General features: G+C 45.3%; 1 protein-coding gene across 21 annotated transcripts in view; it reads left to right on the top strand.

Annotated features, from left to right (window-relative positions):
• unc80 (unc-80 homolog (C. elegans)) overlaps positions 1-23,966 on the top strand; it is a 70,050-nt gene that overhangs the window by 15,314 nt on the left and 30,770 nt on the right. For 11 of the 21 annotated variants that reach the window (XM_019351740.2, XM_019351737.2, XM_013276359.3 and 8 more), the window contains 9 exons: positions 16-147; positions 1,136-1,283; positions 5,143-5,193; positions 5,556-5,773; positions 8,866-9,029; positions 11,809-11,907; positions 12,135-12,343; positions 18,248-18,354; positions 18,488-18,641. In XM_019351740.2, the coding sequence (XP_019207285.1) occupies positions 16-147; positions 1,136-1,283; positions 5,143-5,193; positions 5,556-5,773; positions 8,866-9,029; positions 11,809-11,907; positions 12,135-12,343; positions 18,248-18,354; positions 18,488-18,641 (1,282 nt within the window). The remainder of the gene's footprint in view (positions 1-15; positions 148-1,135; positions 1,284-5,142; positions 5,194-5,555; positions 5,774-8,865; positions 9,030-11,808; positions 11,908-12,134; positions 12,344-18,247; positions 18,355-18,487; positions 18,642-23,966) is intronic. The other 10 variants (XM_019351745.2, XM_019351746.2, XM_019351748.2 and 7 more) reach the window with 7 other exon arrangements.

The following is a 23,966-nucleotide window of genomic DNA, read 5'->3' as shown; positions in this document are numbered from 1 at the left end:
CTTCACTGGGAGCAGGAAGAAGCTGGTGGCCTCAGCCCCCACCGCCTGGCTTTGACAATGCTCATCAAGATAGTCAAGTCTCTGGGCTGTGCTTACGGCTGTGGTGAGGGCCATCGAGGACTATCAGGAGATCGCCTGAGGATGCAGGTTACTCTCTATTCTCTAATTCTTTGAATGTGTGCAAATAAGCACAGTTTCAGATGGTGACATCGATTCATTACCTATTAATTATTTACTGAATTGCTCCTTCGGTGTAATAAAAGTTTAATGAAAATGAAACTCATTGACTGGAGCACTGGGCTGAGTTTCTAACTTCAGTGAGAGGCAGCCGCAATATCTTTTTAATTCTAATCAATCAGTTGTTTCATTAAAAACAAATATAGCATTAGTTCAGGCAGGCCACAAAACTCTAGCTGCAAATACTGGCTTTTCAACTAATCCCACTGCCAGTGCACATCTACAGATGACTCAGCTGATAATGATCTAAAAATCAATTTGGAGAGGGTGGTATTTTAAATTGGTTTAGGATCTGCAAGCCACTTTGGAACCCACCTACACTCATACATTGGAGACAAAAAGTGCTGTTAAAAAGTATTTTAGTTAGTTTTTTGGTTTGTTTGTTTTTTTGCATATTTGTCACATTTACATTTACACAAAAACTGAACTTTGTGGAAGGTTTGAGTCCTGTATATCTGGGATCAAACTAACAATGATCCAAAACACACCACCTCTGAATGGATAGAAACAACAAAAAAACAAAAACAAAATCAAAGTGTTGGAGAGACCTAGTCAAAGTTTGGACTTTAATTTGAATGAGATGCTTTGGCATGACCTTAAACAGGCTGTTCAGTTACTTTTTCACACAGGGCCAGGCAGGTTTGAAAAACTTTTTTCCTTTAAATGAACTAAATCATAATTTAAAAACTGCATTTTGTACTTACTCGGAAGGGGGCAGATACATTTTCTCAGCACTGTATAAACTACTGAAGATGGAAGTAACAATGTCAATGGTAAATTAAATTTAAAGGAAAGCCACTTTATTGCTAGCTGACATATTAAAAAAAAAAAAAAAAAAAAAAGTCCAGCATCCAGAAACTTTGCTCTTGAAGTTACTTTTTAAAAATCTTTCTTTCAGGCCCAGAACTGCCTCACCAACCTGTATAAGCTGGACAAGCTGCAGTTTCGCTTGACTATGCGCGAGTACGTCAACAAAGACTCCCTCAATAACATAGTCGACTTCCTGCATGCACTGCTGGGCTTCTGCATGGAGCCCATCACTGACAGTAAGTGCTGTGTGTGCTGTGGCGTGTGTTTGTGTGTGTGCGAGAGAGGGATGCAGATACAAGACAGTCACAAAGAAAAATATCATAAATTCTGGTAATAAATGCAGAAACAGGGTGAACAACACTGGCTTTGATTGCGTATATTGGATTGATGCTGAAAAATCGTGTGGTAGGGGTGAAAATATTGTTAATTAATTTGAGCGTTATTTTTTCAATTAATCGATTAATCGTTAAGTCCACAAAATGTAGGGAAATACAAATGTAGACAAGTTTACAGCTACATCAATGCTTTGAATTAAATACAAGTCTGAATGGTAACATGCTCACAATAATAGAAAAATATATCATTTGCACTTCCTAAACAGTAGCATGCAATCATGCTACTGTTTAGCAAGTTTGTTAGCATGTTCACCGCTGAGTTCATTGTCCGCATGCTAATTTGCTAGCAACTAATCAACATTTCCATCCAGTGTTGCCAACTTAGCGACTTTGTCGCTATATTTAGCGAGTTTTCAAACCCCCTTAGCGACTTTTTTTCTAAAAAGCGACTAGCAACAAATCTGGCGACTTTTTCTGGTGTTATTGGAGACTTATTTATGACGACTTTTTGATGTGAAAGCGCTTATCGCTTTTACTCTCAACAAGCAGCGGGTGCTGCCGTGGGCACCTCGCCCGTAACAAATCGCTCACGGGTGGAGGATAGTCCTCCCCCAGCTGCTATCAGGGCAGGAGATGTTCACACCTATGCGTCCAAACTGCAAATGAATCGCGCATGAGCGAAGCCGCTGCTCCCGCACTGACTGTAACGCAGTCAGTTCTTCTTTTATTCTTATGCTGTTTTGTGGATCACAAGGTTTAAAACTACTTATAAACACACACACACACACAAAGGAACTCCACCAGAGTGCCTATTTTGGGTCACTTTTGCCGGTCCAAGCCCGGGTGAAGGAGCAGGGTTGGAATTGTGACATTAAAATAACAATAATTGCTAAAAGAAATTTAATTTGTAGTTCTAAATAAACTCTAAATGCATTTAGGACGTTTTTTACTCAATTTATGTCTCTTCCACGATGTTATTTCTCTCTCCAGCAACAATTACAGTTGTCCAGTTACAATTACATTAGCATGACCAATTATGCAAATTAGGCGATGACATCATTTAGCGACTTCTAGCGACTTTTAGGACAACCAATAGCGATTTTCCTTACTGAGGAGTTGGCAACACTGTTTCCATCAGCTCAGTGCTAATTAACAATATTTCTTGCATGCTAGCAGGAGAAACTAAGATACTGAACATGCTAACATTACCCTTCTAAACATCAGCATGCTAGCAGCTTATGTGTGAGCATGTTAGCATCCTGGGTGGTGATTACTACCAAGTTAAACCAAAGTATTGGATAAATTAAGAATTTTAACTGAACATAAGTGTTCGAGCTTTAAAGTTATCAAAATAGAGCGCTGCAGGAATGAGTCTTACCACCGCACAATGAGTTAGCATTTTACATGGTTTCTTCATCTGCCTCAAAGATACCTGTTTGTGGTTAACATAGAAGATTTACATAAGTAGTAATGATCTGGTCTTTAGCAGTTCTTCTAATTAGGTAAATACAACCTGAGATGAACACAAGACAAATTACAGTATGTCATTATTTTTGGAAAACTAAAAACACCCCAACATTCAGTAGCTTGTAGAATAAATACGCAATAATGTAAAGTAATCGTTTTAAGGATTACTCTACCAGTCTTTCTTATCACTATGGAGGAATTTTTGTCGACTCTCCTTTTCAACGTAGCTTCAGTTAATTGAGGTTTGCAGGCATTTATTTGTGCACAGCTCTCTTCAGGTCCCACCACATGTCATGTTGTAGAGTTGCTGCTGTGCTTGGGATCATTGTCCTGTTGCATGACCTAGTTTAATCCAGACTTTAGCTTTCAGACAGATAGCCTCACATTTGACTCTAGAATACTTTGGTATACAGAGGAGTTCATGGACAATTCAATAAGTACAAGGTGTCCAGGTCCTGTGGCTGCAAAACAAGCCCAAACATCACCCCTCCATTAATGTGCTACAGTATAAGGTGTTTGTGCTGATGTGCTTTGTTTGGTTTTGTGCATTATGGCCAAACATCTCCACTTTGGTCTTGTCTGTCCCAAGGACATTTTTTTAGAAGTGTTGTGGTTTTTTCCAGTGCAACTCTGCAAACCTAAGCTGTGCTGCCATGTTCTTTTTAGGGAGAAGAAGGCAGCCCTTCCAAACAAGCCATACTTGTTCAGTCTTTTTATAATTGTACTGTCATGAACTTTGACATTTAACATGCTAACTGAGGCCTTTAGAATCTGAGTTGTAGCTCTTCTGCTTTTGCTTGGACAACCTTTCGTGGGAAGATTGAGGCATTGTGTTAAAACACACCTGAATGCTCCAGAGCAGCAAATTGAGACAACTTCTCCTCTGAGATGCTGATGATCAATTATTCAAGTGCATCTGATTAGCAGTACCTGGCTGTTACCCTGTTAATTCCTATGGAAGCAGTAAGGGTGTAGTTAGTTTTTCACAGGACTAAAAATAAGCTGTCATGTGTCATAGGCTAGGTATTTGCCAACAAGCTAAAGAAACAAGAATATAGGGGAGATTTTGTAAAGTCATGCAAGGGCTTTTCCTGTTAAAAGGGAGTTCGTTCTTCCCACTGTTGCCAAGTCCTGCTCACAGAGGCCTGTTTGATTATTTGGGTTTTCTCTAATATAATACGATTTTTACCCTAAATGTGCTTTGAGATGACTGTAGTTGTAAACCACTGAAACCAAAATCAGAAACCATTAAAATGTTATGGAGCTTTATCCTTTTGAATAAAATCATTAAGTATCATAAACCTGTATTTCCCACAGAGCTTTTTTTCTAAAGTAATTCAAAAAGCTAATGGAAGAATCCCATTGCCCTCTTGTCAACAGGCTAATATGGAAATGTGTCATTCCTGCAGCAAAATTACAGTGTGAGGGAATTACAGTACTCAAGACTCAAGATATTCAACTTACAAGTATATGCACAAGCGAATTTGTTTATTTATTTTTAAATCAAAGGCTTAAACAATTAATCGATTTCCAAGCTAACTGTCGGTAGCGGCGCAGATATTTATACTCTAGCAAAGTCTGTCAGGTTTATTTTACTCAGATCTGTCCCATTAAAAGGTCTAGTGTGCATACTACAGTACAGGCCAATATAAATGTAATAATATCACATAAAGAGGTAAATATTTTAAGCTCTAGTGTGGTCGACAAAGCTGAATTGTCCTACCACTGTCTCACCCCGCACTTCGACTTTGCATTTCAGCGCTATCTCTGTTTATATATGTGTTTTCCTCCTTCCACTTGTCTCCGCTCGTCCGTGTCGCTTTCCTTCGTTTTCCTCCTCCTCCTCCTGCTTCCATCCTCCTCCTTTTTCTTCATCCACTTCAATGAGCTGAATCCTACCTTCCTTCCTTACTCACTCATCCATTCTGTACACTTGCCAATCCAGAGCTTTGCCCATTACATTCCTGCTCAATCAGTGGCTTTTATCTCTGAGCATTAGGAGACATCCTACATGCCAATTCAGTTTTGCACTGGAATTTGAAGATTTTTCCACAAAAGACAATTGGCAAGTTACTGAACCGATGAGTGTTTTTTTAATTTTGAAAGTGAACAGGGCACCTTGTTTAGTTTTCAGTGTGTGTGTGGGTGTGTGTTATTTTTTAAGTGTGTGTTTGCATCTTGGGGGTTCACCTCCTCGCAGAGGTGGGGTGCCACTTCCTTTCTGACACCGCCTTACATGTCTGTGCTGGCCTGATGTCAATCAACTTTGTGCCCCGCCTCTTTTCTCTTGCAGAGTACGGCAGTGCAGGTGAGAGGTCCAGGAGGGCGAAAAAAAGAAACATCGGTAGATACACATGATCAATAATCAATAACAGTTGATAATATAAGCAATAAGATGACTACACTGACCTGATCAGACCCTTCCCTAGGCACCGCTTTCATTGCTGCACCCCTCACTCTGTCCGAAAAGTGACAAACTCGCCTGCAACTCTAAAACTTCTGGTTTAATCTGGCTGATATATTAATCTAACTGGACCAAGAGACTAAACCCTCTACTGTATGTTTTTAAAGCAGGCCTTAGTCACTTGCATGTATTCCTTACTCCCTACTCAGAATCCTTTTCAGTTTGGCTTCTTTATTAACCCCCTTTTCCTTTGCCCCCTCTCCTTCCTTCCTTGTTGTACGGGCTCACTGTTGTATGCTCAGTGCTGTCAGCAATGACTAAACCACCTGCTGTGTCATCCATGGTCTCTCCTGCCTCCCTGCTGCTTCCAGACAAGGCGGGCTTTGGAAACAACTTCACCACAGGAGACAACAAATCTGTGGCCCAGAATATGGAGGCCGTGGTGGTGGGCTGCATGTTCAAGTCCCTCATCACCCGCTGCGCCTCAACCACACATGAGCTGCACAGCCCCGAGAACCTGGTGAGTGGGGCGTGAAATCGTCTGCCTAGTTGCCATCCAGCTGTTTCGTTGCTCCGCATTAGATTCATCAGTTAAATTAATGCTTTATCTCATTCTTTGTATCAGACATGCTATCTAAGCTGCTCTCTGGTCTGCTAGAACAGCGGTCCCCAACCCACGGGCCTCGGACCGGTACCGGTCCGTGAGTCGTTTGGTACCGGGCCGTGAGAGTTGAGGCTCAGGTGTGAAATGTATGGTTTTCAGGATTTTTATCGGTTTTCAGCGTTATTTTGTTATCGTTTTTATCGTTAACTTGGTTTTCCTGGGTCTTTTCACGTGTGTTATGAATAAATCTTCCTTTTTTCGGTACCGGCACTAGTTTTATTTTGTTGTATTTATCCGCGACACCTTATTGCCGGTCCGTGAAAATATTGTCGGGCATGAACCGGTCCGTGGCGCAAAAAAGGTTGGGGACCGCTGTGCTAGAACATGTATTTTAGATGTAGGTTTGTGCAAAACTCTAGAGCCACCCCTCATTTCTTCATATTTTACTTCCAAGAAGCCAGACTTGCTCTTGAGGGATAGTTCTCCAGGACTTCCAAAGGTCTTTCCAACTTTTTCTTTAGACATTGGCTTCTTTTTCCAGACCGTTCTCCTTCCCAATGCATAACATACCGACGATTTGTCACGTCCCGAGGCGTCCCATAGGAACGTGAGATGTAACCTTCCGTGTCCCTATGATACGCGCCGGATTGTGAATGGAATCCAATAGCAATCCCAGCGGTAACACATGTTCCAGCTGTGTATTCCAGCTCTAACCCTAACCTTAATCCTAAGCCATAACTTTATCCCTAACTTTAACCACAATCTTAATCATATTAGATAGTTTTTTCCAAAGCAATTAATGATGAGAAAGTAAAATAAATGTACATGTGTAGATATATTCCAAATGGTTCTCATGTTTCCGAACCAATAACATACTGAAGATTTGTCACATGGTGAGGTATGTTATGTTTTGGGATGAGAACATGTTGTCTTTTTCACTCATTTTCAGTCCAGTTCTTAACAGACAACTTAGCAAAGAACCAATATTAAATTATATCTTTAGGCACTTTGTTACTAGCAACCTCTCACAAAAATGCATCATTTGTTCCCATTGCTTTAGCAGAACCTATGAAAAATGCAAAAGAGATCACAATTCAATAACTGTAACAGTATTTGTGTACCAACAAAGTGATTTGCAAAGAGCTACCAGCTGAAAACTTCTCAGGATGGTGTGTAGTGTTTCCTTAAAAAAAACTGAGGAAACTGGACAAACGGAGGACAAAAGAAGAAATATCAGGCCCACAAAACTATCTACAACAGTTAAACAGGATCTGAAGGTCACCTGACACAGGGCCGGAGAGATGCATCTGGACTTTCAGCTAATCATCTACTGTTCACTGAAGCCTCATCAGAAATGGAGATTCTGTTACGGTTTGGGCTGTATTTCAGTCAGTGGTTTTGGAGAACATGTCAAAATTGATGAATTATGAAGACAGAAAAGTACCACCAGATTTTGATCAGATTACCTTGACAGAGAACAGAACAAAAGGCAGAAACATCCAAAGAAGAGCTTTGAATGTCCTTCAAGAAGCCTGGAGAACTATTCCTGAAGACTACTTAAAGACATGACAAGAAAGCTGCCTAAGAGAGTTCAGACTGTGCTGAAGAATAAAGATGGTCACACCAAATATTGACTTTCAAGCGTGTTAGAATTGTAAAAACTCAGTTTTTGCCTTATGTTTTGTATTTCCATGTATGTTTGCACATGTTTTACTTTTCATTTTCTTAGAAAATTTTGAAGGGAGCTTGCACCAGACTCTATTAAACATACAGTTTAGTTTTTCCGCACCATTTTCTGTCTTTTGTACAGAGGTTTTATGCATCAGCAGAGTTTAAAAACACTGGGTTTCTGTGTGACACAGTTTTTTCCCCTTTTTATGTCTGACACGATATCTGCTGTTCCTCCTTAAGAGTGTTTCATAATAGCTATATATCTTCTTTCAGGCCAAGGTCAAGTCAAGATGAGCTGATTTGTGTAGCATCCATCAGCTACACAGGCACTTCAAACTGCCTCGCATACGGAAAAGAATCAGTTAGCACAAGTATGATGGTTCAAAAAAGCAAAAATCTATACACAAACAAAGATGATAAACACAATCTGACAAACTGAAAGAGCAAGAGACTATATATGTAGAGGGAAATGACTGGACTACAAATCACAGCTGAAACTAATTGGGGTTGATTAGGGCAGGCAGTCAGAAAGGGTGGCGAAGAGAAAGCTTCTGTCTCTTTTTGTCTCCTAACTGATGAACATAATAAAGCAGGAAGTCACTAACATGATCACAGCACACTAATCTGTAGGCCAGAGCTGAAATGTAGTGTTAGCGTGCAAATTATAGCTATAAACTACTTTAATTTCATATAATTCATGTAATTTCCAAATGCTCTTTAGCAAAACTGCATATGGAGTGCAATTCTTTTAAACCTAATGTCTAATTAAACAATATACAGTTGTCTTAAAAGTGAAATTTCAGATGAAGTTACATTTATGACATCTTAGATTGTGTTTAACTTAGTTAAAATGTGGTCCACAGTAAGTGTCTTAAGGTATATACTTAAGCTGCTTAAATTTGTGCTGAATTCAACTGAAAACAATATTTTTTTTCACACTTTTATATCCATATTAAGGTCTAAAAATCACCACAATACTCAGAATTGTTATCAAATATCCCATGTACCCTTGATAAGTGTATTTGGATCCTTCGTCTGAAAGCACTGAAGTACCTCGGCCTCTCTGCGGTGCTTGCAGAGCCTTTAGGCTGGCGTGAGTGGTGTACGTTGGCGGAGGATGACACACTTTTCGAGGCAGGCTTTGTTATGGCACGAAATCAGAGGCCACCCACTCACAAGCTGGAGCTGGTGGCTTGACAAAAACACAAGCCTCTTCCCGCACACCGTGCACATTTGCACAAAATTACATACTGTTCATACTGGCTGCTGATTCTCTCTTTTCTCTTTCACACATTCTTTTGCTCTCACTTTGTTTGTCACTCTCTGTCCTTTCCCAGGGTCTGTACTGTGACATCCGCCAGCTGGTCCAGTTCATTAAAGAGGCCCACGGAAACGTGTTCCGCAGGGTGGCACTGAGCGCGCTCCTGGACAGCGCAGAGAAAGTCACCACCACCAAGAAACCCGATGAGAAGGAGGAGACCAAACAGCCCGGTCCCAGGAGGTACACTCAGTGGCTAGAAATGGTCTTAATGTGACTTCACAGTGAAAAATAAATGTTTTGCTGCAGTCATTACTAACAAATTTAAAGCCCATCACCTTGTAAAAGGTAACAGAGCTATGCTTCTCATCACTGCTTGACTTTTTTTTTTTTTTTGTCCTGTCTGCATCTGTTTTTCTTGCTTGAGTGACTGATTTGATGTTCTTATTTCCTAAATAATGTGGCTGTTAGCGCTCTGGGTAGCCCTGCCAGGAGGCAGCTCAGCTGTGTTTGCTGCTTTATCTGACAGCCGCCACCACATGCCATGGCACTGAAGAGAATAAACTACCTCTGACTTATTTTATTTTCACGAGGCTACAAAGTCACATGACTGCTGGCTGTGAAGCGGTGGCATGCCCATATAGAAGGCATAGACTTACAGTTGCACAGACAGCAGACTCTTTGTATCTGTAGCACTCAGTTTCTAGTTAGAATCATGGACTGTATATAAAAGATGGACACAGCCACCACAATCGTGCTGATTTTTGTTTTGAAGCTTCATTGTTGTCATCTTTGTTTTTTGTTTGTTTCTTAAACTGGACCTCAAAACCAAGGGCTGGATGTCATTTACAAACCCAGGGACATATGGTATCTTCATGTATCATCTATTTCACTCTAATTGTGACCCCGTTTATTAAATGACCATCATAATGTACAGTGGTCCCTCGTTTATTGTGGGTGTTACATTCTAAAAATAACCCGCGATAGGTGAAATCCGCGAAGTAGCCAACTTTATTTTTTACATTTATTTTAGATGTTTTAAGGCTGTAAAACCCCTCACTACACACTTTATACACTTTTCTCACACAGGCACGAACATTTTCACACTTTTCTCTCTCGTTTAAACACTCTTGAAGTTCAAACCGTCGTAGAAAAATAAGTCAAGTATTATAGAATGAAACCAAAGGCATCTGCAGGTGCCTTTGACGGTGCAAAACATTTCGTCAACATTGTTGTGTTTGTTGGGGAGAAAAATTTGACAAGTTGGACGCATTCTGTACTGTACAGGAGACATGGCAACCGATCAGGACGCAGAACACAATGCGCTGTTAAATCCACGAAACAGCGAGGCCGCGAAAGGCCGCGAAAGGTGAACTGCGTTATAGCGAGGGACAACTGTACGCAATAAACTTCAAGCTAGTGAATGAGACCTCATCATGAACTCATCAGAAAAGTAGTTACTGAGGTCTTGGATCAAGAGAGAAGGAGGGTTACTTTCTCATAGACTTTTCCAATCTGACTTCTTTTTGATTCCCTGCTGGCCATTAGAAATAATGCATTTTGCGGCTTGTCTGTCTTTTATATATAAAGTATGGTTAGAAGGCACTGGTTGGAAGAAGTTTTAAGTAAAATACACTGCTCGAAAAAATTAAAGGAACACCTTGAAAAATCATCAGATCTGGATGTCTGTATTGATGTGGACTGGGTGGGTAATGTGTTAGAAACTTAAGGAGGCTACATCATTTGATGTAAACGAAAATTAAACCTAGAAATTATACGGCAGGCTAGTCTGTTTTACCGAAATTTTATTGCCTAAACACAAATGGTATCAATTCTTTCATTCTCCAGGAACTGCCTTTGTACTCTTCCCACATGAGGCCGGGTATTGTTGAGCACTAGGAGGGACCCAGAACCTACTGCACCACCGTAGGATCTGACAGTTGGTCCATTTACTTCATCTTGACACCTAATAGCTGTCAGGGTGTCATTGCCTAGAGCAGGGGTGTCGAACTCCAGGCCTCGAGAGCCGGTGTCCTGCAGGTTTTAGATGTGTCCTTGATCCAACACAGCTGATTTAAATGGCTAAATTACCTCCTCAACATGTCTTGAAGTTCTCCAGAGGCCTATTAATGCACTAATCATTTGATTAGTTGACCAAGGGTGATATCTAAAACCTCGAGGCCTGGAGTTTGACACCCCTGGCCTAGAGAGATCTGTGGATCCCTCCATGGGTATGGCTCCCCAGACCATCACTGACCCACAAACAAACTGGTTATGCTGAACGATGTTACAGGCAGCATAACAACCCTTTCACATCTGTCACATGAGTTCAGGGTAAATCTGCTCTCATCTGTGAAAATCACAGGGCAACATTGGTGAACCTGCCAATTCTGGTATTCTATGGCAAATGCCAATCGGACTCCACTGTGCCAGGCAGTGAGTATAGGGCCCAGTAGAGGATGTTAGGCCTTCAGGCCACCCTCATGAAGTCTTTTTCTGACTGTTTGGTCAGAAACATTCACATCAGTGGCCTGCTGGCGGTCATTTTGAAGGGCTATGGCAGGAGCAGTTACTGAGTTAAGGGCCTTCTATGGCCCTGTCCAGCTCTCCTAGAGTAACTGCCTGTCTGCTGGAATCTCCTCCATGCTCTTAAACTCTGCTGGATACACAGCAAACCTTCAGCCAATGGCACGTATTGATGTGGTCCCCTGAAGGAGTTGGACTACCTGTGCAACCTGTATAGGTTCCAGGTCTGGTCATTTAGTTTGACACTAAATGAGTAGTGACACTGTGCTACTAAATTGACCAGATCCTACAAGTTTGACCTACTGAATGCTATAATCTGAATAAAATGTGTTCCTTTAATTTTTTAACAGTTCATATGAAATAAAATATGTAAAAGACATCAGTTCAGTGAAGATTAAAGTAGTGCGATGCCTAAATTACAGGTCAGTATGGAGCCTTGAATCAGCCTTGGTGGCCTGAGCGCTATGTCTGTGTGTTGGGGTGTGTTTGCGCGCAGGTCAGAGGCGGGTGTGTCCGGGGAGAAGGGTCAGGTGTCCAGTACTGCAGACGAGTGTCGCAGCTACATCTCCAGTAGACCCCCCCAGACACCCGAACAGTGAGTGTCCGCCTCACCTCTCCATATAGCACCATCTCCGTCGAGCTCAGCTGCCATTTCTCTGCTCAAAGTAGAAAAAGCTCTTCCTGTTGCTCCCTCTTAACCCTCTGATAAACATTCAGTTTATACCAAAACATCCTGTAAAATAAAAAACAAGTAAAAAGTGTTTTGTGGGAAATTTTTTGTCCTTGTGCTTACCTTTCCTCTAATCCTCTCTCTGCTTCTAGTGAAGAACAGATCCCGGGTGCTCTGCTGGGCAGGAAGGATTTTTGGAGGAAGATGTTCAAGTCGCAGAGCGCCGCCAGTGACACCAGCAGCCAGTCGGAGCAAGACACCTCAGAGTGCACCACCGCACACTCTGGCACCACCACTGACCGCCGCTCGCGATCCAGATCCCGTCGCATTTCGCTTCGCAAGAAGTTGAAGCTGCCTATCGGTAAGAGCAACCTCTTGTTAGCCAAGGAAGTCTGTGGGTAGGTTCAAAATAAAGGTTTTTAAAACTACAGCGAGCTTTTGCCACCTAGTAAGTGACGAGAATACATTAGAAAAGCTCAAAAACAGTATTTCTGCAAAAGATTAGGCAGCCTAAGGTTATGTGTGCTTATGAAGACTTAGAAATCATCCTGTTATTGAGCAGTGGTATACATTTCAACAACCATATCTCATTGCATTTGCTCTTACTATGAAATCCCCTCTAACATGATGTGTTTTATGTGTTCAACATTGTGGCACTGCCTGCCCTGAGGCCAAGTCACTTCATCTCTTTGGTCTGTTTTGTGTTCCTTTTTGTGCCATAGCATGCCGCAGGACTGTTCGCCTACCGCTCACTCTCTCTGTCCTACGTATGTCGATGTGGAACCATCTTCATACTGTATCCGTACCATGTCTGTGTTGTGTTGATTATCCCAACCCCCTAGCATGTTTGCAGACCTGTGGAAAAAAAACTGCTTTAAATGAAGAGAGTACATGCTTATTTAGCACGCGTTGCTCTAGGGAAGCAAATAAGCTTCACCTTTAAATTAAGAAAGTTAAAACCTAGGGATCATGTTTAGGGTGATGTTAGACTAAGTTTGTATTTTCGCATCATAAAGCAGGGGTGTCAAACATAAGGCCCAGGGGCCAAAATCAGCTCAGCAAACACTCTAATCCAGCCCCATTGGATGGCTTTGGAAAATGTGAGCGATGGTGTAGATTTTGGACTTTTAACTGTATTGTCATAAGTTTTACAGCTTTATCTTTATTGATAATGACCTCAATCATGCTATACCAAAGTAACTAACTTATAGATTAAAAAAATTAAATGATGGAAAGTTCCTGTTTTTTTACTAACTGCTTTAGACATCTCGTTCCATCCATCCATCCATTTTCTTCCGCTTATCCGAGGCCGGGTCGCGGGGGCAGCAGCCCAAGCAGAGAAGCCCAGACCTCCCTCTCCCCAGCCACCTCCTCCAGCTTATCCGGGGGAACACCAAGGCGTTCCCAGGCCAGCCGAGAGATATAATCTCTCCAGCGTGTCCTGGGTCTGCCCCGGGGCCTCCTCCCGATGGGAAATGCCCAGAAAACCTCGCCCAGGGGCATCCTTGTCAGATGCCCGAACCACCTCAACTGGCTCCGTTCGATGTGGAGCAGCAGCGGCTCTACTTTGAGCCCCTTCAGAATGGCCGAACTTCTCACCCTATCTCTAAGGGAGAGGCCAGCCACCCTTTGGAGGAAACCCATTTCCGCTGCTTGTATTCGCGATCTCGTTCTTTCGGTCACTACCCACAGCTCGTGAGGGTAGGGGCGTAGATCGACCGGTAAATTGAGAGCTTCACTTTTACACTCAGCTCTCTCTTCACCACAACAGACCGGTACAGCATCCACATCACTGCAGCCGCTGCACCAGTCTGTCGATCTCCCGCTCCTTTCTCCCATCACTCGTGAACAAGACCCCGAGATACTTAAACTCCTCCACTTGGGGCAGTGACCCGCTGAGTGCCCACTGACCCGGAGTGGGCACTCCACCCTTTTCCGGCTGAGGACCATGGCCTCATATTTGGAGGTGCTGATTCTCATTCCCACCACTTCACACTCAGCTGCAAACCGTTCCAAGGCGAGCTGGAGCCCATCACCTGATGAAGCCAACAGGACCACATCATCTGCGAAAAGCAGAGATGAGATCCTGAGACCACCGAAGTGAAAGCCTTCCGCCACTACACCTAAAAATTCTGTCCATAAAAATTATGAACAGAATCGGTAACAAAGGGCAGCCCGGGCAGAGCCCATTACCCACCAGGAACAAGTCCGACTTATTGCCGGCTATGCCGACCAAGCTCTTGCAATGGTCGTATAAGGACTGAATGGCCTGTAGCAATAGGCCAGACACCCCATACTCCCAGAGCACCCCCCACAGGACCCCCCGAGGGACACGGTCAAATGCCTTCTCCAAGTCCACAAAACATATGTGGTCATGTTGGGCCCTCGAGTATCCTTGAGAGGATAAAGAGCTGGTCCAGTGTTCCACGACCAGGACGAAAACCGCATTGTTCCTCCTGTATCCAAGGTTCGACTAACGGACGAACTCTCCTCTCCAGCACCCTGGCATAGACTTTCCCAGGGAGGCTGAGGAGTGTGATTCCCCTGTAGTTGGAACACACCCTCCGGTCCCCTTTCTTAAAGATGGGGACCACCACCCCGGTCTGCCAATCCAGGGGTACTGCCCCTGATCTCCACGCAACATTGCAGAGACGTGTCAACCAAGACAGCCCTACATCATCCAGAGCCTTCAGGAACTCGAGGCGGACCTCGTCTACCCGAGGGGCTCTGCCACCAAGGAGTTGTTTAACTGCCTCAGTGACCTCACCCCCGGAGATTGGCGGGTCATCCCCTTCGTCCCCAGACTCTGCTTCTGCCACGGAAGACGTGTCAGTGGGATTGAGGAGGTCCTCGAAGTATTCCTTCCACCGCCTGAAGATTTTCTCAGTTGAAGTCAGCAGCACTCCACCCGCACTATACACAGTGCAGGTAGAACACCGCTTTCCCCTCCTGAGTCGCCTGACAGTTTGCCAGAATCTCTTCGAGGCAGTCCGAAAGTCTTTTTCCATGGCCTCTCCGAACTCCTCCCACACCCAAGTTTTTGCTTCAGCCACTGCCACCGCGCCATTCTGCTTGGCCTGTACCTATCAGCTGCCACCGGAGTCCCACAGGTTAACCAAGCCCGGTAGGACTCCTCCTTCAGCTTGGTGGCTCCCCTCACCTCAGGTGTCCACCATTTGGCTCGGGGGGTTACCACCACGACCTTGCGAGCTCAGCTCCGTGCAGCGGCTTCGGCAATGGAGGTGCTGAACATGGTCCATTTGGACTCAATGTCCCCAGTCTCCCTCGGAATGCTGTTGAAGCTCTGCCAGAGGTGTGAGTTGAAGATCTTGCGGACCAGGGCCTCTGCTAGACACCCTCACTGTACATTTGGGTGCGCCAGGTCTGTCGAGTGTCCTCCCTCGCCACGTGATCCAACTCACCACCAGGTGGTGATCAGTTGACAGCTCAGCCCCTCTCTTTACCCGAGTGTCCAAAACATATGGCCTCAGGTCTGGTGATACGATTACAAAATCGATCATCGACCTGTGGCCTTGAGTGTCCTAGTGCTGTGTTCACTTATGGACACTCTTATGTTCGAACATGGTGTTCGTTATGGCCAAACTGTGGTTTGCACAGAAGTCCAATAATAAAACACCGCTCGGGTTCAGATCTGGGAGGCTGTTCCTCCCAATCATGCCCTTCCAGGTCTCACTGTCATTGCCCACGTGAGTGTTGAAGTCTCCCAGTAGGACAACAGAGTCCCCAGGAGGAGCACCCTCCAGTGCCCCACTCAGGGACTCCAAGAAGGCTGGGTACTCTGAACTGCCGCTCGGCGCATAAGCACAGACGACAGTCAGAACCCGTTCCCCGACCCGAAGGCAAAGGGAATAAACCTTCTCGTCCACTGAGAGAAACCCCAACATACCAGCAGCAAGCCGAGGGGATACCAAGATACCCAACCCAGCCCAACGCCTCTCACCAGGGGCAACTCCAGACTGAGACAGAGTCCAGCCCCTCTCCAGGAGACTGGTTCCAGAGCCCAGGCCATGCGTTGAGGTGAGCCCGACTATATCTAGCCGGTACCTCTCAATCTCACGCACTAGCTCAGGCTCCTTCCCCACCAGAGAGGTGACATTCCATGTCCCAGTTGCCAGTCTTGGTAGCCGGGGATCGGTCCGCCAGGGCCTCTGCTCCTGGCTGCCGCCCGACTCACATTGCACCCGACCCCTACGGTGCCTCCTGTGGGTGGTGGGCCTGCAGGGAGATGGCCCGATGTCCCTTTTTCGGGCTGTGCCAGGCCGGGCCCCATGGACTAAGACCTGGCAACCAGACGCTCGCCCTCGGGCACCCTCCCCGGGCCTGGCTCCAGGGCGGGGCCCCGGTAACCCTATCCCGGGCAGGGTGAACTGTTCCCTCGGTCTTTTCATAGGGGTCTTTTTGTTAGAAATCTCTCTTTTTTTATTCTTATATTTTTAACAATGAAACACAATTGAAAAAATAAATAAATAACAAAATTCTGTTTTAAAATTACAGCACAGTCTGAACAATGAGCTGTAATTTCACACTTTATTTGTTACAATTTAAACCCACAAGGTCATGCTTACTATTTTCTTTGATTTACTACAACAGTATTTGTTTATCACGTAGAAAAACTGAGACATACCGTTGAAATTGCACTTCTTTTTCTTATCTTAAGATATAAATATATAAACATATATATATATATATTAAATGTGCAATTAAACTTATTTACACAGGTAGAAATGAGATGTTCACTGGTCTGCCCTACTTAAGATCAAGTGGGCTGTTTCTAGCTTAAATTAACCAAAACAATATACCAACACAACTCAAGCTACACCTACCAGAGATAGAACAGAGCATAACAATTTTTTTCATACTGTCTGAGGTCTGTAATATATGAAATTCTTATATAAATTCTTATATAAGAATATTTGAGCATGAAAAAAAGGTTAAATCAACACATCATTATAGTTTGAGATGTTTGAGATAATTTGAGCTTCGGGACATGGTGTGTTATCCTGCTAGAAGATGCCATCAGAAGATGAGTACACTGTGTTCAACACTAACCCTAACACTTTGGTCGTTAAAGTTTGCTTAGCTGGTACAAAGGACCCCAAGGTGTGCTAATAAAATTTCCCCCACATGCTTACACCACCATCATTAGCCTGAAACATTCATACAAGGCATTATTTCATGCTGTTTACACCAAATTCTGACCCAGCTGTCCAAATGTTGCAGCAGAAATTGTGACTCACCAGACCAGGCAACATTTTTCCAATTTTCTATTGTCCAATTTTGTTGAGCCAGTGTAAATGCTAGCTTCAGTTTCCTGTTCTCAGTTGGCAGGAGTGACACCGGGTGAGGTCTTCTGCTACTGTTGAGATGCTCATCTGCATACAGTAGTTGTCACAAGTTTTTTAGTTGAGTTGCTGTTGCCTTCCTATCAGCTAGAAGCAGTCTGGTCATTCACCTCTGGCCTCTGAATCAATAAGACGATTTCCCCCAATGCACTGCTGCGCACTCTGTTTTTTTTCCAGACAATTCTCTGTAAATCCCAGCAGATCAGCTGTTTCTGAAAACCTCAGAAGAGCCCATCTGACAACCAACAACCATGCCACATTTGAAGTTACATAAATCACCTTTCTCCCTCATTCTGGGGCTCAGTTTGAACTTTGTCACAACTGCGTCCATGTGCCTAAATCCACTAAATTGCTGAAATGTGATTAAATAAAAATATAAAACACAACCAGACCCTAACTTTAGCTTAGCAGAGAAAATTGGTTTAGTTTTAAGCTTTTATTTGCAAATTTCCTCCCTAGTGCAGTATTGGCTATTTATAAGTGTTATAGGTTTTCACTTAGTTAAGGGTAGCATAGTAATTATACTTTCCTTCTATTTATTATGAAAATTGTCTATATACTGTATTCACATGGCACCTCCTTCTTTGAACATATCATAAAAGTGCATTTGCAAACACAGCTAAAAGCAAGCAAGAAGGTCAGTTTAGTTTCAGTGTTCTTCATCTGTAACTTCCTTGAATGACTCTGTGAATCTTTGTGAATCTCTGTGAATCTTTATACACCCTGAATGTGTGTGTCTGTGCAGTAACAATGAGTGAATGCCCTTGCATTGTTCCCTGTTCTACCCATTGGTGTGCATGCATACATAATCCCAGTGTACTTACCCAACTGATAGATTTACCTCTCTATTACCATACATACTGGATGTTCATGTCAGTGTTTTTTTATTTGTATGTTTTCAGGGAACTGGCTGAAGCGCTCCTCTCTCTCTGGACTGACTGACGGCGTCGAGGACTTGCTGGATATCAGCTCGGTGGATCGACTCTCCTTCATACGTCAGAGTTCAAAGGTCAGCTCGCTGCCACTGAAAGCCACCGTAGTGTGTCGCAGCTTTTCAAATCAGCCGTCTTTTTGAGCAAACAGAGGTTTTATTTGTTCTGCGTTGCCAGCTGATATGCGCGGATGTGTTTATGTGTGTTTAGGTGAAGTTCACTAGTGCAGTGAAGCTGTCTGAAGGTGGCGCTGTAGGGCCGGAGTACGGCAGGGACGAGGAGGAGAATTTCTTCAAGCGGCTCGGTAAATGGAGGTCTGGCAGGAGGAATCCATCCAAGCTTCACCACACAGAAGAGAAAGATGGTAGACCTCCCCCACCCTGGGGTGCCCCCCTCGCCCACCCCATGCCCCCATCGTTCTTTGTCTGTTCCTCTCTTCTTCTGTCCTCGCCTCTGTTTGTTGCTGGTGGTGTCGTGTTTTGTCTCGCCTCGCAAGTCGTGGTCTTTTGACAGTGCTGCCGTCCACCATTCTCCATGTCAGCCCCGCCAGATAGCTGCCTGCTACGCTCTTTTAATCCAGATGGGTGAATTTTCAACCCATCACAGTGTCAAGTCAGAGTGATCATTTTCTGAAAGGTCTGCAACGAAAAAACTTCCAGAAAAGAAAGCTAATATAAAACAACAGGAAGGGCAAATGGGTCAATGATTTATTCTATATCACTGACAAACTTGGCAACGTTTACCGAGGTCAGAGGCAGAGAGCTGCTTCTATAGGACACTAAATCTTTCTGTAGCTGTAGGTATCGCCCCCTAGTGTTCATTAAAAGAATGCAGGCTTATAGAATTTTCACATTGGCTTTGCTTTTCACACCCTGAGGGTACTTACGTCTCGCTTTTGTACATATACCAGATGACGAAGATCACCCAAAAGTTCTCAAGAGTTACATGATATGAATCACTGGCCTCATTTCCCCCAATACTACTGACTAAAGTTCAGGATGCCTTTGCTCCCTCTACTTTTTCATGCTAGTGAAGTGACACTTGGTGATTGCTTGAATGGCCCTTTTAAAGTGATTTATGTAATTGCTATAAACAAATAAAAAATAAGAAGATGGGACAAACTATCTAAAAGCTAGAAGATTCCTTTGTTCCTTAACAGCATGTAAAAATTTCCTTAAAACACAACAAATATGTAGCATTCTGCAAAAGTCTTAAGCCATCCCTTATTTCTTTATATTTTGCTTCCAAGTAGCCAGACTCTTGAAGCAATAGGTCTCCAGGGTTTCTGAATATCTTTCAAAGTGGTTTTTGGACTTTGGCTGCTTTTTCACTCATTTTCAGTCCTGATCATTTTCACAGGAATGTTTTTGTTTGCCTCTCCGTGAATCGCTACCTTGTCGTGGTGGAGGGGTTTGTGTGTCCCAGGGATCCCAGGGGCTATGTTGTCTGGGGGCTTTTGCCCCCTGGTAGGGTCTCCCATGGCAAATTGGTCCTGGGTGAGGGTCCAGACAAAGAGCGATTCAGAAGACCCTTATGAAGAGAATATCGAGGGAACAGTTTACCCTGCCCGGGATAGGGTTACCGGGGCCCCGCCCTGGAGCCAGGCCCGGGGAGGGTGCCCGAGGGCGAGCGTCTGGTGGCCGGGCCTTAGTCCATGGGGCCCGGCCGGGCACAGCCCGAAGAGGAGACATGGGCCCATCCTCCCGCAGGCCCACCACCCGCAGGAGGCGCCATAGGGGTCGGGTGCATTGTGTGCTGGGCGGCGGCCAGGAGCGTAGGCCCTGGCGGACTGATCCCCGGCTGCCAAGACTGGCAATAGGGACATGGAATGTCACCTCTCTGGTGGGGAAGGAGCCTGAGTTAGTGCGTGAGGTTGAGAGGTACCGGCTAGATATAGTCGGGCTCACCTCTACACATGGCTTGGGCTCTGGAACCAGTCTCCTGGAGAGGGGCTGGACTCTGTCTCAGTCTGGAGTTGCCCCTGGTGAGAGGCGTTGGGCTGGGGTGGGTATTCTAATATCCCGTCGGCTTGCTGCTGGTACGTTGGGGTTTTTCCCGGTGGATGAGAGGGTTTGTTCCCTGCGCCTTAGGGTCGGGGAACGGGTCCTGACTGTCATCTGCGCTTATGCGCCGAGTGGCAGTTCAGAGTACCCAGCCTTCTTAGAGTCCCTGGGGGGGGTGCTGGAAGGTGCCCCATCTGGACACTCTGTTGTCCTGCTGGGAGACTTCAATGCTCACGTGGGTAACAACAGCAAGACCTGGAGGGGCGTGATTGGGAGGAACGGCCTCCCTGATCTGAATCCGAGCGGTGTTTTATTATTGGACTTCTGTGCAAATCACAGTTTGGCCATAACGAACACCTTGTTCGAACATAAGAGTGTCCATAAGTGCACGTGGCACCAGGATGCTCTAGGCCGCAGGTCGATGATCGATTTTGTAATCGTATCACCAGACCTGCGACCATATGTTCTGGACACTCGGGTAAAGAGAGGGGCTGAGCTGTCAACTGATCACCACCTGGTGGTGAGTTGGATCAGGTGGCGGGGGAGGACGCTGGACAGACCCGGTGCACTTAAACGTGTAGTGAGGGTGTGCTGGGAACGTCTAGCAGAGGCCCCAGTCCGTGAGATCTTCAACGCACACCTCCGGCAGAGCTTCAACAGCATTCCGAGGGAGACTGGGGACATTGAGTCCGAATGGACCATGTTCAGCGTCTCCATTGCCGAAGCTGCTGCAGTGAGCTGCGGCCGCAAGGTGGTTGGTGCCTGCCGTGGTGGTAACCCCCGAACCAAATGGTGGACACCAGAGGTGAAGGGAGCCACCAGGCTGAAGAAGGAGTCCTATCGGGCTTGGTTAGCCTGTGGGACTCCGGAAGCAGCCGACAGGTATCGACAGGCCAAGCGGAATGCGGCTCGGGCAGTGGCTGAAGCAAAAACTCGGGTGTGGGAGGAGTTCGGAGAGGCCATGGAAAAAAACTTTCGGACTGCCTCGAAGAGATTCTGGCAAACCGTCAGGCGTCTCAGGAGGGGAAAGCGGTGCTCTACCTGCACTGTGTATAGTGCTGGCGGAACGCTGCTGACGTCGACTGAGAAAATTGTCAGGCGGTGGAAGGAATACTTCGAGGACCTCCTTAATCCCACTGACACGTCTTCCGAGGAGGAAGCAGAGTCTGGGGATGAGGGGAATGACCCGCCAATTTCCAGGGGCGAGGTCACTGAGGCAGTTAAACAACTCCTTGGTGGCAGAGCCCCTGGTGTTGATGAGGTCCGCCCCGAGTTCCTGAAGGCTCTGGACGTTGTAGGGCTGTCCTGGTTGACACGCCTCTACAATGTTGCGTGGAGATCAGGGGCAGTACCCCTGGACTGGCAGACCGGGGTGGTGGTCCCCATCTTTAAGAAGGGAGACCGGAGGGTGTGTTCCAACTACAGGGGGATCACACTCCTCAGCCTCCCTGGGAAAGTCTATGCCAGGGTGCTGGAAAGGAGAGTTCGTCCGCTAGTCGAACCTCGGATACAGGAGGAACAATGCGGTTTTCGTCCTGGTCGCGGAACACTGGACCAGCTCTTTATCCTCTCAAGGATACTTGAGGGTGCATGGGAGTTTGCCCAACCAGTCTACCTGTGTTTTGTGGACTTGGAGAAGGCATTCGACCGTGTCCCTCGGGGTGTCCTGTGGGAGGTGTTGCGGGAGTATGGGGTGTCTGGCCCATTGCTACGGGCCATTCGATCCCTATACAACCGTTGCAAGAGTTTGGTTCGCATTGCCGGCAATAAGTCGGACTCGTTCCCGGTGGGTGATGGGCTCCGCCAGGGCTGCCCTTTGTCACCGGTTCTGTTCATAATTTTTATGGACAGGATTTCTAGGCGCAGCCAAGTGGCGGAGGGCTTTCGCTTCGGTGGCCTCAGAATCTCATCTCTGCTTTTTGCGGATGATGTGGTTCTGTTGGCTTCATCAGGTGAAGGCCTCCAGCTCGCACTGGAACGGTTCGCAGCCGAGTGTGAAGCAGCGGGAATGAGGATCAGCACCTCCAAATCTGAGGCCATGGTTCTCAGCCGGAAAAGGGTGGAGTGCCCACTCCGGGTCGGGGATGAGTTCCTGCCCCAAGTGGAGGAGTTCAAGTATCTCGGGGTCTTGTTCGCGAGTGATGGGAGAAGGGAGCCGGAGATCGACAGACGGATTGGTGCTGCGGCTGCAGTGATGCGGACGCTGCACCGGTCCGTCGTGGTGAAGAGGGAGCTGAGTGTAAAAGCGAAGCTCTCAATTTACCGGTCGATCTACGTCCCTACCCTCACCTATGGCCACGAGCTGTGGGTAGTGACCGAAAGAACGAGATCGCGGATACAAGCGGCAGAAATGAGCTTCCTCCGAAGGGTGGCTGGCCTCTCCCTTAGAGATAGGGTGAGAAGTTCGGCCATCCGGGAGGGGCTCAGAGTAGAGCCGCTGCTCCTCCACATCGAAAGGAGCCAGTTGAGGTGGTTCGGGCATCTGACAAGGATGCCTCCTGGGCGCCTCCTGGGTGAGGTGTTCCGGGCATGTCCCACCGGGAGGAGGCCCCGGGGCAGACCCAGGACACGCTGGAGAGATTATATCTCTCGGCTGGCCTGGGAACGCCTTGGTGTTCCCCCGGATAAGCTGGAGGAGGTGGCTGGGGAGAGGGAGGTCTGGGCTTCTCTGCTTAGGCTGCTGCCCCCGCGACCGGGCCTCGGATAAAGCGGATGAAGATGGATGGATGGATGGATGGATGTTTTTGTTTGTTAAGACACTTAACACTGACCTATGAACCATTCAAGCATAGAAAAGAAACCTAGGTCAAAGGTTAACCAGTGTTGTGTCTACACATAATAGACAATTTAGCAAAGAACTCATTCTAAATTGTATCTTTAGGCAATTTGTTACTAACAGCCTGTCACAAAAATATGTAATTTATCCCATGAACAACCAGGAACAAGCTGAATCTTTGAAAATGCCAGAGCAAAGTTTGACAGGCATAAAACAGTATTTTTGTACCAACAAGGTGATTCCCAAAGAGCTATTAGCTGAAACTTTACATATCTCAGCATGGTGTGCAGTGTGTCCTTAAAAAATTTGAGGAAACTGGACAAATGGATGAAAAATCTACAGCAGATAAATATATAACTAAAAACTAAGAAAAAATCCATTAAAAACCTGACACAGGACAATTTTGAAGCATGGCAATGATTCCAAGCACACTGCCAATGCAGCAACACTAATACCTGAATATAAAAACACACAGTGAAACATCTTGGATCATGGATTGGCCTCCCCAGAACCCAGACCAACCAACATCCAGAGAAGAGCTTTGAATGTCCTTCCTTTGAAAGTTCCAATAAATCACTTCATTTATTTCCCATTTTCCTAGCAAGACATAAAGAAATGAGGGATGACTCAAAACGTTTTGCACAATACTCTAACACATGGTAAAAATGGTATCTCAGTAAAATAAAATACAATATAGCTAACAACTAGCTTAAAATAAATATTATAATTACATTCATTTGGATATATGTCTACTCATAAATATATTGAGTATTTCTGTACATTTTTGAACAATGTCTGAGCAAAAGTTGTGAAAAGTTGTGTTGCCACAAAAACCCCAAAGCCAGACATATATATGTGCTGAAACCAAACTTCTAACTTCCAAAGACAGTTTTAGCTCTATAATAATAAG

This window comes from Oreochromis niloticus, linkage group LG23 (assembly GCF_001858045.2).
Source record: "Oreochromis niloticus isolate F11D_XX linkage group LG23, O_niloticus_UMD_NMBU, whole genome shotgun sequence".
NCBI classification, from domain to species: Eukaryota; Metazoa; Chordata; class Actinopteri; order Cichliformes; family Cichlidae; genus Oreochromis; species Oreochromis niloticus.
This window is presented reverse-complemented; position numbering and strand designations above follow the sequence as displayed.